Below are 16,894 nucleotides of genomic sequence, written 5' to 3'. Positions count from 1 at the left end.
TGATGTGGCCCATTACCTGTCTGCATGTCAAGAGTCAGCACTGTCTTTCCGTTGGAAGGACAACACTACTTCTTCAAGACTGCATGGAAATCCACTACTTCCGTGTGCATTTTCTTTTACTGCTCAGACATTGAGAAAAAAAACTGCTATTTTACTGTGATGAACGATCAGGACTGTCTTTATGGGCTGTGACAAAATTTTAGCTTTTGACCAACATTGTACCAATAAGTGTGTGCATTTGATTTCTTTGTTATTGTAATTATGAAAAATTTTTTCAAATCTGTATTGGCCACTGCCCAAAACAATTTGTAAAATTTTTTGTGGGGAGCATGGGGGCTATGTAAGTGGGCTGTTTAGGTTTTTATATTGGTAACGCCACGTAGCGCTCTGTATGAAAATCACTGGCTGTGATGTGTGCAGTCTGTGGCTAGTTTGCATTGTTGTCTACCATTGTAGTGTTGGGCAGTTGGCTGTTAACAGCGCGTAGCGTTGCGCAGTTGGAGGTGAGCCGCCAGTATTGGTGGATGTGGGAGAGAAATGGCGGAGTTTTGAAATTTGTAAGACTGGATATCATGAACTGCTATATATATTATGACTTTTGAACACTAGTAAGGTAAATACATTGTTTGTTCTCTATCAAAATCTTTCATTTGATAACTATGCATATCAGTAGTTAGTGCCTTCAGTAGTTTGAATCTTTTATTTAGCTGGCAGTAGTAGCGCTCGCTGTATTGCAGTAGTTCGAGTAACGAAAAAATGGTTCAAATGGCTCTGAGCACTATGGGATTTAACATCTGTGGTCATCAGTCCCCTTGAACTTAGAACTACTTAAACCTAACTAACCTAAGGGCATCACACACATCCATGCCAGAGGCAGGATTCCAACCTGCTACCGTAGCAGTCACGCGGTTCCAGACTGAAGCGCCTAGAACCGCACGGCCACACCGGCCGGCCGAGCAACGAAGATTATTGGTGAGGTAAGTGATTTGTGAAAGGTATAGGTTAATGTTACTCAGGGCCATTCTTTTGTAGGGGTTTTTGAAAGTCAGATTGCGTTGCGTTAAAAATATTGTGTGTCAGTTTAAACACAGTCATGTATAATTTTTCTAAGGGGACGTTTCAGTTTGGTTTCCACATGTAGCTCACACACTTTGGAAAGACACAAATGCCACACTAATCACTTACAAAAACATCATTACTTATACGTCCATATAGGAGTCACGCTGCGTTACGTATACGCTGCATCTACATGGACACTCTGCAAATCACATTTAAGAGGCAGAGGTTCATCGAACCACCTTCACAATAATTCTCTATTATTCAAATCTCGTAAACGGCTCTAAAGAAAACAAACGCCTAGATCTTTCAGTGTGAGCTCTCATTTCCCTCATGTTATTATGATGATCGTTTCATCTTATGTAAGTCGGCGTCAACAAAATATTTTCGCATTCGGAGGAGAAAGTTGATGACTGAAATTTCGTGACAAGATTTCGCAGCAACGAATAAGACCTTTTTTTTAATGATGTCCACCCCAAATCCTGTATCATTTCAGTGACACTCTCTCCCCTGTTTCGCAATAATACAAAAGCGCCGCCGGCAGTGGCCGGGCGGCTTCAAGCGTCATGTCCCGGTTCGCGCGGCCGCTCCCGCCGGAGGTTCACGTCCTCCCTCGGGCATGGCTGTGTGTGTTGTTCTTAGAATAAGTTAGTTTAATTAGTGTGTAAGTCTAGGGACCGATGACTTCAGCACTCTGGTCCCCTAGGAATTCACAAACACACACACACACACAGCACACACACCCCCACACACATACGCATACAAAAGTGCTGCCCTTCTTTAAACTTTCTCAATGTGCTCCGTCATTCCTGTCTGGTAAGGATTCCACACCACGCAGCAGTATTCTAAAACAGGACAGACAAGCGTAGTGTAGGCAGTCTCCTTAGTAGATCTGCAGAAACGTTTCAAACGGAAACATTTATATCGCCCCTTACATTTTAACTAAATTGTATGTGAAAGATTGTATGAACGCAAAGAAAATATGCAGATAAAATTGAATAGATTTAGAAGCACCTGTTAAACAATCAATACAGCATCAAAACATAAAAAACTGAAAGGAAAACGACGGAACTAATATAAGACAGTCACATTGCCAGCCCTACTATGAGGAACTGAATCGTGAATGTTGAATAAAATACAAGGAAAGAAAGTAGCAGAACGGAAACGAAATTTCTTAGACTGGTGAGAGGATGTGAATGAATAAATAAAATACGAAATGAAGATATTCGAAAGGAATTGAAAATGTGGAGTGAGAAACAAAAATTGGATGAAAACGTAAATGAATGAAATTGGTTCAAATGGCTCAGAGCACTATGCGACTCAATTTCTGAGGTCATCATTCGCCTACAACTTAGAACTAATTAAACAAACTAACCTAAGGACATCACACACATCCATGCCCGAGGCAGGATTCGAACCTGCGACCGTAGCGGTCGCTCGGCTCCAGACTGTAGCACTTAGAACCGCACGGCCACTCCGGCGAATGAAATTTACATTTACAATGAATACATCGAGAGGGACAACCATGTGAGACGGAGAACTTCAAAGCAAAAGTGGAAATAGACCTTCACAGATCGAGTACATATGAGAACCGTAACTGGCGGCAACTGGCCTAATACGGAACGTACAGAAGAAGAAGAAGAAAAAAAGAACCTTTTCGCCTTGTTAATTAAAACTTCACAACACCAACGTATACATGGCAGTGAACATTCTGGACGATTTAAATGTGTGTACCAGACCGAGACTCGAACCCAGGTAGCTGCTGCTAACTCTGCTATCCAAGACTGACAGGATGTCTCCAGAGTTTTATCGATTCACGTATCTTCAACGTTGTGTATATTCCGCTGAAGAGCGAAACTGTGAAAAGGCTGTTCTCCTCCACCGAAATGCAGCTGCTCAGACGTGCACTCCGACCGCCGTGAAGCAACATAGTCGGCGTACAGCAGGTAACCGTGAGTTTCCTTCGCCACTGTGCGGCCTCCGCCGTGGAAGACTCGCCCACGGCCGCCTGCCCGTAATCTGGATGTTGACGGCGATCTGCCAGCCCCTCCTCCTCCACCACCACTGCCGCCTGCTCCGGCGGTAACGTGCGGGCCGCTTGTACGGCCGGTGATGATCGCATTTCGCAAGCGGCCCCCTTGCCCGCGGAGACCCGTTGCTGCAAGGATGCACGGAAGCGTTGGAGGGGCGTGGAGGCGCGGCAGAGGGTGCGTTGCGCCGCTCCGTATAAATAGAGCAGCCGCACCACTCGCCAGTAACAGATCACGCCAATCCACTCTCGGCACTGCCATCATCATTCACACAGCGATCATCCAGCCAGCGGCACTTATCACAGACATCATGAAGCTGGTGAGTACACTGCTCAAACATCCTCGAGATGTCTAGTAATCACGCAATAGTCGCTATTGAGATTTCGCTGGACGGTACTGGGTTGTTCAAAGCCCAGGTCATTCAGTGCAGATTTTAGCTACGCTAAAATAAAGGCAATCGTAAAGTTTCCAGTATTCGACTTAGAAGGTCTGCACGTTAGTAGTGCTGTTTGTGTTATTCGATGATGTGGCTTCGGTCGACTGCTCTAGTGTAACTGGGCCACGTTCTACGAGCTACGGAGGTGATCATAACCATTCGAGCCCGGAATATTCTTCCAACGGTACATACTATTGCAAACTGGTAACAATTCCAGCCATGTCATATCTGGAGACTAGTAAAATTCCTGATGAAACATGATGATGCCATCAAACGCAGTGGGAGATACTTAAACTTTACAGCAACTATCCCCCTTTACGACTACTGCTTAACATTTTTAGCGAATCTACAGAAAGTTGTGCTCAGATCTCCTGTGAGTCAGTCGGCATCCGAACTGCAAGGAAAACGAAAGAGTGAACTAGTAGCATAATTCAATGCTGTAGTACATTTGAAGTATAAGCTGGCACTTTGCCTATGATAGGTTAGAGCTCCTTGTCTAGGTGTGTATCTACTTATTCTAAGGCACGTTATGGTGCCTGATGGTACTATAAGCACGTCCACCGCTGCTGTACTGATCCATTCGCGTAATGTGCTTGGAAAGAAACTTATAGCAGAATATGGTATGTTGTCTGCCGCTTCTTGAAACGTGTCCCTCAGAATTGCAGCAGTAAGCCTCTCGCATTGCACATGACGTCTATTGTAGCGTCTCCCACTTGGCTATAATCATCGACATGACGCTGCTGCACTTACGAAAAGGACTCATCAGGAAACACGTTGCTCTTCTATGGGTGATTGTATCTAGGTTATTAATGCTAACTAGTAAAAGTCAAAGATGGAGCAAGACACAAAGGTCGGTGGAACGACGATTTTGATTGTTACTTTCCTCAGGTAATCTAGATTTCTGTGTGATTCTTCTAAAGAATCTCAGTCTCGCGTCTTCTGTGCTTGTTCCACTTTAAATGATGCAGGATGCAACGACTAAGTGAGGTAAGACAGTGGGTACCGGAGGCCCATTTTTAGATTTTCCAAGTTTTCCTAAAATCGCTTTAGAGACATCTCGCGGTAGTTCGTTTCTAAACAACGCGATCTTCTTTACTCCCCGTCCTTCCCTAACTGGAACGTGTTATTCGTCTCTAATGTTCTCATTGTCCTTACAGCCTTCCTACCACAATATCCAGCAGACACATCAAGCTGCACACTCGAACCGAACAAATAAATCGATTCTACAGTTTCTTCTCGTCCTGCAACGCCGAACCAGGTCAAATTTATATTTGAAGGAACTGTTGTTACAAACTTAGGAGATCTGAGTCGCATCTTAGTGCTATTCTCAACAACTACGTAAAGGTGTATTGAACTGTAAAAAGGGAGGAGATATTTCGAAAGGACAAATTTTGACCATTATAAATAATTTAAACACGTAACGCGAGATAAACTAAATTAGACTTTTGTTCAGACCGTTCAGAATGAGCAAATGGGCTTTTTGTTCGTCTCACACCTAAGCAAGTCAAGCAAAGATTCGCATTCTGGCCAGGATGGCCCAATGTCGAGCGACTGACCACCGTGTCATCCTAAGCCAATGGCATCATTTAGATACAGTACGGAGAGGCATGGGATCAACACAGCGCTCTCTCGGTCGGTGTCGGCTTTCTTGACCTCGGATCCACCTTTTCTGTATCAAGTGGCTCCTCAGTGGACCTTATTAGCTGAGCCCACCCCGTTTCAGCCTTCCCGCGAAAGAAAAATTCCTGGCTGTTCTGGAACGGAACTCGGGTCCTCAAAATAGCACCATTCATACTCACAACTGAGCTGGGAAGAAAGACACCTCTCATGTGATGTTAAAACTTTAATGCATCGTCCAGATGAAATTATTAGAACATGGAGCACTAGTTGCACATACAATAAACGACTAGTTTTCATTTCGGGGCTGAGAGGCCGTTGTCGATGTATGAAAGTATTTGCTAATGTTTCGTCGCCATGTGCGAGAGTTCCCACTTTATCCCCGAAGACGTCTCCCGAAGATACGGCCGAAACGTCTGCGAATAGCTTTTGTATACCCTGCCCAAAAGCCTTAACTGAAGTAAAATACCTGCTCAGCTGAATAAGGTGGTGAAATATAACCGCTAAACTCGTGAATCCTATTCCACGATATCCAGTTGGGCATCTGAACTCCACGCCGCGGATGTTCGTGGTCAGTGCGTTAGCCATTGTGCTACCAGTCTCGACGTAGACTGGTGAGCACGTTAGGCCGCCCGCAGAATGGCGTCGTCCCTACGTCGACCTAGTCAGCTGTGTTGCACGGGACCAGACAGTCTGACCGCCGAGCGGTCGTCAGACTCGTCCGCTCCTCGCGTAATCGCGGAGGATAGTCTGCGGTCTCTTTTTGCTGCCGTAATACCGCGGTGCTGCGCGGCGCGGGCGTTAGAAAGTGAGACACGGCCAGGCCGGCTTTGCTCCAGGGGTCGTGGCCAGTTCGCCTCTCTCGGACGTGTCTTCCACTCGAGATGCGCGAGCATCCAGCTGGCGGCTCATGTATGGGTGGTCGACGTTACGGGAATGCGGAGTTCCGGAACCGGGAGGCGTTTGTTCTTTGTGGGAGAGGTGAACGTCTCTCAGAATTGCGGTTTACATTGTGGGCGTGGGTAGTCTCCGCTACGTAGGCGTAGAGAGCGGGCGTGACTTCGTGCAGTGTACGGCGCTTTAACGACCACGTGATGGATCGCCGTTAGTGGCGCTCCTTGCAAATTGGATATTGTGCTGTCGCTTCTCGCTCTTTTGACCCAGTAAAATAGTCGACTGACACAGTTCTCGCTCGTTATTGAAAGTTCTCCAAGACATATCTGTGAGACGTATTTCTATGCAATTCTGCCTGCAACAAAAGGTAGTTCTATAGTGTATAACGTAGATTTCACCGTCAACAGGTGGCTGGATTTCAAACACTGAACAGAGGAATACGTGTTTCGTGGTCTATGAAGGTAGAATGTACAGATTAAAAAATTATGTTTGATTCTTGAAAATATTCTAACTGGACAATGTCGACAATTGTAATGATACGTTATCCTTACTGTTTAATTATGTCGTAGCAGATGAAGCTGGTAAATCAACGGCTGAAATTCGATGACAATTAGATACATACAACCGAGAAAGAACGATTTAGCCGGCCACGGTGGTCTAGCGCTTCTAGGCGCTCAGTCCGGAACCGCGCGACTGCTACGGTCGCAGGTTCGAATCCTGCTTCGGGCATGGATGTGTGTGATGTCCTTAGGTTAATTAGGTTTAAGTAGTTCTAAGTTCTAGGGGACTGATGACCACAGATGTTAAGTCCCATATTGCTCAGAGCCATTTGAACCATTTGAAAGAACGATTTTGCAGAATCGTAAACATGATACAACCATTCACGAGAGCTTTATCAGAAGTGGCAGAGTGTCATAATACTTTAAAATTTAACGGCTTGAAATAGAAACATAATTTTCCGATTTTTGTTAGTTATAAGAGTATTACGGCCGTTCTAAGGTGCGTAATCACTACTACTTGCTGCCACCTTTTTTGGATGCTTATCTACTGGTCTTTTTCTTCTTCCTCTGGCAAGACTTTGCTAGCAAACTAGGCAAATTTTGTTTGAAAGATGGAACATTTGGTAGAGTTTCTCGCAGATCACAAGAACTACCACGTTCTGCAAATGGTCTCAAACCGAATGTTAAACCGAACGAAATCACACGTCTAAAGTTCTAAGCTATTTTAAATTAGTAACAGCTGAGAGAATGAGGGAAACTGTACGCCTGGTAATTCACCATAATACGTATTAATTAACATGACTTGTATACCGCCATTAGCTGATTCTTTGTTTATAACTTTTATGTATCGAAATGTATGGTATGCTTCTCAACTGAAATGCGTTTTGGAACTTCACGTGTTTTATGACCTGGTCGACTTTCTGCTCATTCGTAGGTGCTCATCACATGTATAATAATTACACACTTACTGCTTGTCTTTGGCCGTGCGGTTACGGGCGCTGCAGTCTGGAACCGCAGGACCGCTACGGTCGCCGGTTCGAATCCTGCCTCGGGCATGGATGTTTGTGATGTCCTTAGGTTAGTTAGGTTTAACTAGTTCTAAGTTCTAGGGGACTAATGACCTCAGAAGTTGAGTCCCGTAGTGCTCAGAGCCCTTTTTTTTGAACTGCTGGTGTTTACGGACAATCTACATGCAAGTCACCATCTCGTTTTTGATATTTTACTAGATACACAGTTCAAAATTGATTCACAGCACATCAAAAATTTTTACAAAGTGGATTTGTATTGTTACCCATGTGATTAGACGGGTAAGACAGTATTGTCAGGTCCTTTTCACCATTTTACAGTCTTTCTGTTCCTCTCGTCTTTATTTGATAGCAGTCGGGACGGACGCCTTGTTATTGTATCCTTCTGTGGCGACGAAATTCCATCTTCTTAAGACTTCGTTGGGGCAACGGCCTTGCCGCAGTGGATACACCAGTTCCCGTGAGATCACCGAAGTTAAGCGCTGTCGGGCGTGGCTGGCACTTGGATGGGTGACCATCCAGCCGCCATGCGCTGTTGCCATTTTTCGGGGTGCACTCAGCCTCGTGATGCCAATTGAGGAGCTACTCGACCGAATTGTAGCGGCTCCGGTCAAAGAAAACCATCATAACGACCGGGAGAGCGGTGTGATGACCACATGCCCCTCCTATCCGCATCCTCGACTGAGGATGACACGGCGGTCGGATGGTCCCGATGAGCCGCTTGTGGCCTGAAGACGGAGTGCTTAAGACTTCATTGAAAATTTGCAGATTGCAGAAATACTGCTCCATTTCGTCCAGTCTTTGATACCAAACGATTTTCCACTTACATGTTTAACGTCTTCGGTTCATCGCTTATCATTCTTCTCCTACCGCCTCGTAGTTTCATTCCACGTTGAACACAATGCTCTCACTTCACTGGATTCCTTATACTATGTCCAACTGACGTAAGACGTCCTATCGTAAGACGGTTTTCTCGTAAGTTTCATCATCCCTTACATCGAATTTTTCACTCACTGTATCCTGTATCAGACAGTTCATCCAGAACTTTTGTTGCTCACCTTGGGAAAACACATTCCGATAGTCACTAGTGAACTGGTATTAAGATGGTCGTGTTTGGTAGTTGCTGTTGGCAGCCCTGGTGGGCGTGGCTGCGGCCGGTCGCCTGGACAACTCGTACCTGCCCCCTGCTGGTGCACCGCTGGCTGGTGGAGCCCCTGGAGCCATTGCAGCGCCCTTCGGCGGACCTGGAGCAGGAGGAGTCTTCGGAGCTAGAAGGCCCGGAGCCGGCGGGTGAGTACCTGGGCATGATGCTCCCAATACTACAACCTTCAAATACGTTCACTGACACTTATTTGGGCTCGTATCTCGCTTTGAGAAAGCAGTTATCTTTTAAGAAAAGTGGGAATGAAGAGTAACGACACTATATGTGGCCGTTAAGATTACACCGATAATACTTAGTATTGTGGCACTGAACAATCAGCCATCCTACACTCTAGGCAGTAACGAAATGAGGAAAAGTAGTGTGCTGACCTAGGTCTTCATCTAGGTATCATGCTCAAGAGAGAGAGGACAAATAAGCTTCGTATACGTAACCGGAAGTTCCCGAAGATTACCCATGTGAACTCCCCTAGTGACACAGCCGCATTCTCGGCGGGTGTGGTCACTTAGCGCTAACTAGGCATACCTTGCAGAGTCGCAGACTGAGCAGACGCGATACAATTCCTTGAGCTGCTCTGTAAAGTAACCAGCCGCCAAGTTTCCTTTACAGAGTGGTAGGGCCACGCGCATGTTGATTTGCAATCGGCTAGTTCCCGCCGAGGTTAAGGCGACTGAAGGAAAAGCCGGCTGAGTGAATCAGTGCCATGTAAAATGCGAATGATAAATACTGATGCCGATACACACGGCTTCGCCTCAGTTGTTCTAAGAAGAGCCCTTCGTATGTGGAACAATAGAAATTTCTCAATAACACGCTTCTATGTTTGTAGATATACATTTACTAATATGTATATGTCAAACTCAGATAAAGAAAAGTCACTGATAACTAAAGAAAATAAAGTTTCCCTGAGATTATACCTTCACTAGATCTAAATTTTGGGATATAAAGCAGACTGATGATGTTTCCTTTCAAGTTATACAGTAAGCCGTGGATTTTTTTCTCTTATAATAGTGAATGGTGCCAAAACAATGTAATTATGCTTACTCTTTTGCAACAGCTCTTAACATTTTACCATGATTACTAATACTTTCATACAGTAACACAGCGTTATCTCAGGGCACAATATAGACGTATGAAGCTTGTAGTTCGCTGTATAGTACACAAACTCCAGGGTAAAATTCTACCGTGCATAATATCTCGGGCTTTCTTTGGTACTCTTCTTTCACAGTTGGTCGAATGGCCAACTCTTATTCCTGCTCTGCATATTATAGTCCATGGAGTTCTAGTGAAACAAAAAAGCCATAAAATACTGTTTTACCATTTTAGTTATTATATTTTAAGACTTCTTGTATAATCCGTTAACACCCTCGTTAAATCAACCTGCAAATATGTGTAAAAGTGGCACTGAAAGTAACAGAATAGCCTGCCGATGGGAAGTCGGTGATATTACCACGATCGGAATGTGTCTTGTACTGTACACTGATACTGGTGACGATTATATCACTTAGAACTGTTTTGCCGAACTTTTAGAGACGTCTGTTTCATAGGAGAGGCTACTAATCTGTTTAGATAAGTGCTAAATGTTTCTATCATTCCTGCCACTTCATATGTAGTGCAGTACTAGTTTCTTGATATATCTCGACTAAGTAGATTTTTAGTAATAATTTTTGCTACCTCTGTGTAACTGCTGATTACATTTGTTTAGAATACAGATCAGTGATTCGATAGCTATTCACTACTATGAACAGTCTCTCAGTAAACCCTATCTTCAACTCTAGTAATGTACTGCCCAACACAAAAATCCAAGTTGTATTGTAGTTTTCATTTGGTGTCCATCCTAGTAATTAATTCAGTGAACTGATTTACAGATCAAGGGATAGTGAGGAATACTATTTCGAATGGGGCACACCTATCACTCATTATTACTAAGGCTATCTTTCATATTTATCACTGCCTTCCTAATCATGGTAACAAATTGTGTACTGGTTCATTACAACAATACATTTTTCACAGTCTGGGAGGAGCTGGACTCGGTGGTGCCGGTCTGGGAGGCGCCGGCCTTGGTGCTGGAGGTGCTGGCCTCGGTGGTCTCGGAGGTGCCGGACGAGGCGGACTCGGAGGCGCCGGTCTCGGTGGCGCCGGATTAGGTGGAGCTGGTCTCGGAGGTGCCGGTCTCGGTGGTTTCGGAGGTGCTGGACGAGGCGGTCTTGGAGGCGCTGGCCTTGGTGCTGGAGGCGCTGGCCTCGGTGGTCTCGGAGGTGCTGGACGAGGTGGTCTTGGAGGCGCTGGTCTTGGAGCAGGAGGAGGTGGTCTGGGTGGTCTCGGAGGTGCAGGACGAGGCGCTGGTCTCGGAGGTCTCGGCGGGCTAGGAGGCGCCGGTCTCGGTGCAGGACGAGGTGGTCTCGGAGGCGCTGGTCTCGGTGGGGCTGGAGGAGCTGGTGTTGCCAGGGGACCTGTCATTCCCATTCTCAGATACGAAAATGTCAACAATGGTGATGGTTCCTACGCCTTCAGGTAAGTTGTATAATGGACTCCTCAAATGATTTCATTTTTTGTCTAATTACATTATGTCATAAATTACTTGGCCGAGCACAATGATAAGTTATCTTCCATGTTTGACACTGTAATAATATCTTTACTCCGGTTTTCGCTGGAATGACGAATTTCCTTAGGTTATTTCCAACACAAAGTTTCTAGTTTCACTTCTGTTACCATTTTCTTTCTTGGGCCATGAATAGCCTCTTTGCCTGAGCTACTCACTTTCATTGATGGTATTATTATTCTTGTACTACACATTTAATCATAAATTCTATTCACCAAGACACATGTGAAGCGCTGTCCTTTTATCTTGATGATATAATAAAATACTACACATTTCATGAAAGTAAGCTGATTATAAATGGAATTCGTATCAAATTTTCACAGGGTTTTGACTAAATTACTCCTGAAGTACATAGTGGTGTTTATGCTATTATGTAGTCATTCAAAGAGACATCTGCATACATCGCACTGTTTCAAGTAGCTTAAGCTAATGTTTGATAAAGAGCAAGGAATGTTATGCACTGCTAGACAGTCATATAGCTTCTATATTGGTTTGTCACTTCTGCGACAATGTTATTCGATGTATATGAAGTGTTAACTTGTTACAAATGAATCGTTATAGCATTAATATGCCTCCAGAATCTCAGACACCAACATATGTCAGTTTACATAAGCAATATTAATTCCTGAAACCCATCTCATGGGTCTAATGCAGTTGGTTTGCTCGAACATTCACAACATAAAAATGAACCAAACTTCTTCTTTGTCAGTCTTACACTAAAATACATCTACTGCTAACTCTTCATTACTTTACTAAAACTCAAACTTTTTGCTTCAGAGAACAGGATTTCAGTTTTCTTCTCTGATGTGGTTTATAGCAAGCCTATTTTGAAAGGCTTTTGTTCTTCTTACCAGTTTCACAGATGGTGCCCACCACTAGTTCTGTATCACTTCTTACACACTAATTTATAGTGAAGCCTCTTGCTCTTCTTAGAACTTTCGTTTCCGTATTCCAGTTACTGCTGTTTAAGTTTTTGGAAATTTTTGAAAATTTGTGCTACTTTACTATGGGACCAAACTGCTGAGATCATCATCCCCTGGGCTTATATACTGCTTAATCTAACTTAAACTAAGTTACGCCAAAGACAACGCACACACTCATCCTCGAGGGAGGACTCGAACCTCCGACCGAGGGAAGCCGCGCGAATCTTGGCAAGGCGCCAAAGACCGTGCAGCTACCCCGTAATGCCTATGTTTTTGGAATCAAGATTTAATTGTGATATGAACGGGTGCTGCAACATGGTGTGTTTAGTTCTGTAAAGGCAGGGCACCTGATAAGTGTTTAAACGTTCACTTCTTCATTCTGCCTCTTAATAACAATACTAGTAGCCATACAGTGAACACTTTCATGACCAGATGTCGTCGGTGCTTGTGATTCTTCAAGATTATGATAAGAGACACTATTGTCTTAGAATCTGACCAGCTTTGATTCAAGAAATTTATTAGTAGCATATCCAGCTTGAATGATGTAGCTCAATGATTCTACCTGCTGTAACACAATGTCATCTACAACAATTTAAATTCGAAGTTGATCGTTTCATAAGATGTCATTGCGTAATTTCGTTCTAGTATTAGACATTTAGAGATAGCATCCTTAACGTAGTTATTTAAGTAATATATCTGACACTATAAACCCAATTTCTTGTTTTGGTGACTACAGCTACGAGACCGCCAACGGCATCGCCCAGGACGAGCAGGGCTACCTGAAGAACGCTGGAATCCCTGATGCTGAGGCCGAGACTGTGCAGGGCCGCTACACGTACACTGGAGACGACGGCGCGCAGTACACCGTCACCTACACCGCCGACGAGAACGGCTTCCAGCCGCAGGGCGCCCACCTGCCCACTCCACCCCCAATCCCTGAGGAGATCCTGCGCTCCCTGGAGCAGAACGCTGCTGAGGAGGCCGCTGCTGCCCGTGGTGGAGGAATTGCTGGTGGTGCATACTCAGGTGCTCCTGGAGCAGGCGCATACGCTGGTGCTCCTGGAGCAGGTGCATATTCTGGTGCTCCGGGAGCAGGTGCATATTCTGGTGCTCCGGGAGCAGGTGCATATTCTGGTGCTCCTGGAGCAGGTGCATATTCTGGTGCTCCGGGAGCAGGTGGCGCCTTTGGTGGCGCTCCTGGAGCTGGTGTCGGTGGTGCCTTTGGAGGTCGTCCTGGAGCTGGAGTTGGTGGTGCTTTCGGTGGCGCTCCTGGAGCTTTCGGTGGTGCACCTGGAGCTGGTGGTGCATTTGGTGGCCGGGCACCTGGTAAGTGTTTAAACGTTCAGTTCTTGATTTGGTGTCTAAATAACAATACCGGTAGATGCAGTGAATGCTTTCGCAACGAGAAGTCTTAGCTGCCGGTGATTCTTCTAGGTTATTTGAACATGGCACATTAAACTTTTCCGTTCCTAACGTTTCGTCCAGAGCTGTGATGAACATCACAGAGATGCTCCTGGTTCCTGTCCAATTGACCACTGAAGATCTTCAGCGCAGCTCTGAATGAATCGCTAGAAACGGAAAACTTTCATTGGCCACTGTCATGCAACCTGGAAGACTCACCAGCAGCTAATAATAGGACTGTTTAGATACACCAAAATGTTAGTGCACCTTAGTGCCTGCAACATATATAAGGAACGCTCTCCTGATTTTATCCACTAACTCCCACCATTACTACCGGGTTCTGGTGCAAAGTATTTTTATATATGAAAATCTCAATCTCTACTTTACGAAAATTTAAGTGAAAATCCTAATCTTTGCTTTATGAAACGTAACTTTATGAGGTGCCTGTCTTAACATGCGTCCAGCAATTTGGTAGAATCTGGATAAATATTATCATCTCTTTGTTACCATCTGGTTTATTCACGAAGATCAATTCTAAAATCCATGCCCCGGAAACTAAGCTAAACTTAGATTTCGATTTTACAGTAACAAATGGTTCAAATGGCTCTGAGCACTATGGGACTCAACTGCTGAGGTCATAAGTCCCCTAGAACTTAGAACTACTTAAACCTAACTAACCTAAGGACAACACACACATCCATGCCCGAGGCAGGATTCGAACCTGCGACCGTAGCGGTCGCGCGGTTCCAGACTGTAGCGCCAGAACCGCTCGGCCACCAGCGGCCGGCTTTTACAGTAACACTTTCCATCTGTACCCTTAAGGAAAATAAAGTGATCGACACACAAGCTAAAGTTACTGCGGCGGCACACACGTGAACTCGACTGACTGAACATCTTTACTGCGTCGCCTATAATTCTAGAATATTGTGCAATATCGTCCTAATGCTTCGGTTATATAGAATGATCCATTAACAACTGACGCTTCAATTTGAATTTCACACGAGACAGCATTATATTAGTCTTTCATACGTATTACAGTCAGTTTTAGAATTCGAAAACGTGAAGAGAGACGTTTGAAGTAGAGTTTATGGAGGAAAATTAATGGTACGATGTTGTTTGCATACATTATCGTCACTGTGAAGTTCCCTGAGGTACTAAAAAGCGAATTTATGCAGAAGATAATATCGGTCATATTTTCAAGTCAGTAGTATAAACAATTGGGGAAGGGAAGGGGAACAAGCAATCACTTCCTTCTATACTACCAATGACTTACCATGTTTCAACGTAAAGTGATGTACCGAATAGTACTCCTATACAGAAATGGAATGTTTAAAACTTAAACTCAGTTATAACAGCGTGTCTAACCTTACGAGACAACTGCAAACACCTTTCAGCACTGAAAGCATGCTTTCGGCTTAGCTCGATTTGTGAGACGAAACACAATTTATTACGGAATAATTAAATCTTTAGAGCTCCCGGCATGACGAATTATGAGAAGACATTGATAAGCAGTACTGCTTGTTTTAGAAAAAGTTTTGAGAAATGTTTGTAGAGGCAAGTGAATCCGTAGCAGAGACACTGAAATAACAGAGCTTTTTTGATGTCTCAGCTGTCTCAAGGATTAAAGTTTATTACATAGAAACACCTGTATGTCGTGTCGTTTCGTGCGTAGCGCAGTATGCCACGAACATTGAAATTAACATGAGCAACCTGTATTGGTCTCGGTACTGTGGTACGTTAACTATTTCTCTGTGCGACTGACGGCCCTGTGGTGTTGTTCCAGGAGCGTTTGGGCGCCCCGGTGCCGGCGCTGGAGCGTTTGGCGGCAGACCTGGAGCGCTGCCCAGCTACTCGCCGTCCAGCGGCTACTCCTACCCCACTCCAGGAAAGTAGGCGCGCGGAAGCCTCCAGCTGGACTAGACGGCCAGCGCGCTCACCAGCTGGAAGTGGCCAGTGGCCCAGCCCACTGCTCACCTTGCTGACCATTATCTTCATCTCTCCTCACCACTTTCATACGTGACGCTGGAGAAAGGAATGCGGATCTCTACTGTTGCCGCGTCCCTGACGAATGTTCAAATATACCAGACGACTTAACTGTTGTCTTTAGCCGAGCATAAAGACAACTCGACAGATCGACTCACACCTTCGCTGTTTCTCCTTTTCTGCATTTCCTTTGATTACAGATATCACTTCACTATGGAATACGCTGGAAAACTCAACAATGAAGTTCTCCTGGTATTCCACTCGACGACGGCAGCAGATTTGTGCAATGGACTACTTCTACGCTTTTCTATAAGAAAGTTACGTGACGAAAGTCCTATTTGTAAATATGTTTCAGCGCTACCTTCTTTGCTTCCTCCGCTGTCATAATGAAACAATGTTTTGGCAGCAATACTTATGACGACAATGGCATCGTGAACGACAAACAAGACGGGAAGTAGCCCGCCTTCTCTACTTCTGAAAGACTATTTATTTTTAATGCAAAAGTAAAAAACTATGTAAAAAAAGTGATTTTGTAATAAATGTTGTTTAAGTAAATATCAAAATCTTTTACATTTGTTACATTCCCTTTCACATTTATCTTTATCTGCCATGAAGGACTTAGAAAGTAAATATACTGAACATCATCTCCAAAACTTCGTTATTGGAAGTTTCTCTACTGAACGCAAGTGGGATAGTTGAACAGATGTACAACTTCTACGACAATCAGCCAAAAAGAGCCCAACAACAGAACAATACATCTATTATACACACACGTGAGAAAGGCGTAGAGATTACCCACCATTCTAAACAATGAGTTTAGGAATATCTAACACAATATTTTAATACATGGAAGCGTAACAATGGGTTGTAAGTCTGTGACAATTTTACACTACTGATACAGTTAAGTATCTCTTTCTTGTACGTCTAGATGGGCGCGTGGTTAATAAAACTGATTTAGTTGATAAAAGTGTTAGTCCCAATCTCATTTCCACAGTTTGTAATATGATGGTAATATGCAATATCACATCGTTCTCACATTTCCAGAAAAGTTGAAAAACTTTTGTTTTTATTTTGTGATGACGTCAGCACAAATAACTGGCTAATCCATGTATAAATATAACAGACTATCCACATTAAGTACCGTTTGATTGTGACTAAAAATAGCTGCCATTACCAACAATGCAAAACTTGTTTCGTCCATGACGTTACTCTACATGCACCTCCGTAGAGCAATAATTTCGTTTAGTTTATAGTAAGATCGTTGTCGATGG

At 44.2% G+C, this 16,894-nt stretch overlaps 1 protein-coding gene and 1 pseudogene across 3 annotated transcripts; both read left to right on the top strand.

The window, feature by feature from the left end:
• The first annotated feature begins 3,303 nt into the window (after positions 1 to 3,303).
• Positions 3,304 to 16,178, top strand: LOC126203602 (pupal cuticle protein 36a-like). 3 transcript variants are annotated; one of them, XM_049937970.1, is made up of 6 exons: positions 3,304 to 3,405; positions 8,679 to 8,848; positions 10,728 to 11,228; positions 12,976 to 13,307; positions 13,389 to 13,565; positions 15,424 to 16,178. In XM_049937970.1, the coding sequence occupies exons 1-6, from the start codon at positions 3,397 to 3,399 to the stop codon at positions 15,531 to 15,533; spliced, it is 1,299 nt and encodes a 432-aa protein (XP_049793927.1). In that variant the 5' UTR covers positions 3,304 to 3,396; the 3' UTR covers positions 15,534 to 16,178. The 3 variants fall into 3 exon arrangements, with proteins under 3 accessions (XP_049793927.1, XP_049793926.1, XP_049793925.1); XM_049937969.1 differs by having other exon boundaries at positions 12,976 to 13,334; positions 13,416 to 13,565; XM_049937968.1 differs by having other exon boundaries at positions 12,976 to 13,565.
• Positions 7,983 to 8,099, top strand: LOC126204783 (5S ribosomal RNA; annotated as a pseudogene).
• Positions 16,179 to 16,894: the final 716 nt, after the last annotated feature.

The sequence above is a fragment of the Schistocerca nitens genome, chromosome 9, assembly GCF_023898315.1.
Source record: "Schistocerca nitens isolate TAMUIC-IGC-003100 chromosome 9, iqSchNite1.1, whole genome shotgun sequence".
Taxonomy (NCBI): Eukaryota; Metazoa; Arthropoda; class Insecta; order Orthoptera; family Acrididae; genus Schistocerca; species Schistocerca nitens.
The sequence above is the reverse complement of the archived record's forward strand: the minus strand, read 5'-3'. Positions and strand labels throughout refer to the sequence as shown.

Bases quoted from the DNA above. Each gene is read 5' to 3' on its own strand.
- LOC126203602 (XM_049937968.1), top strand. The intron at 8,849-10,727 runs GTGAGTACCTGG...CATTTTTCACAG, and splicing joins AGAAGGCCCGGAGCCGGCGG to TCTGGGAGGAGCTGGACTCG. The intron at 11,229-12,975 runs GTAAGTTGTATA...TGGTGACTACAG, and splicing joins GATGGTTCCTACGCCTTCAG to CTACGAGACCGCCAACGGCA.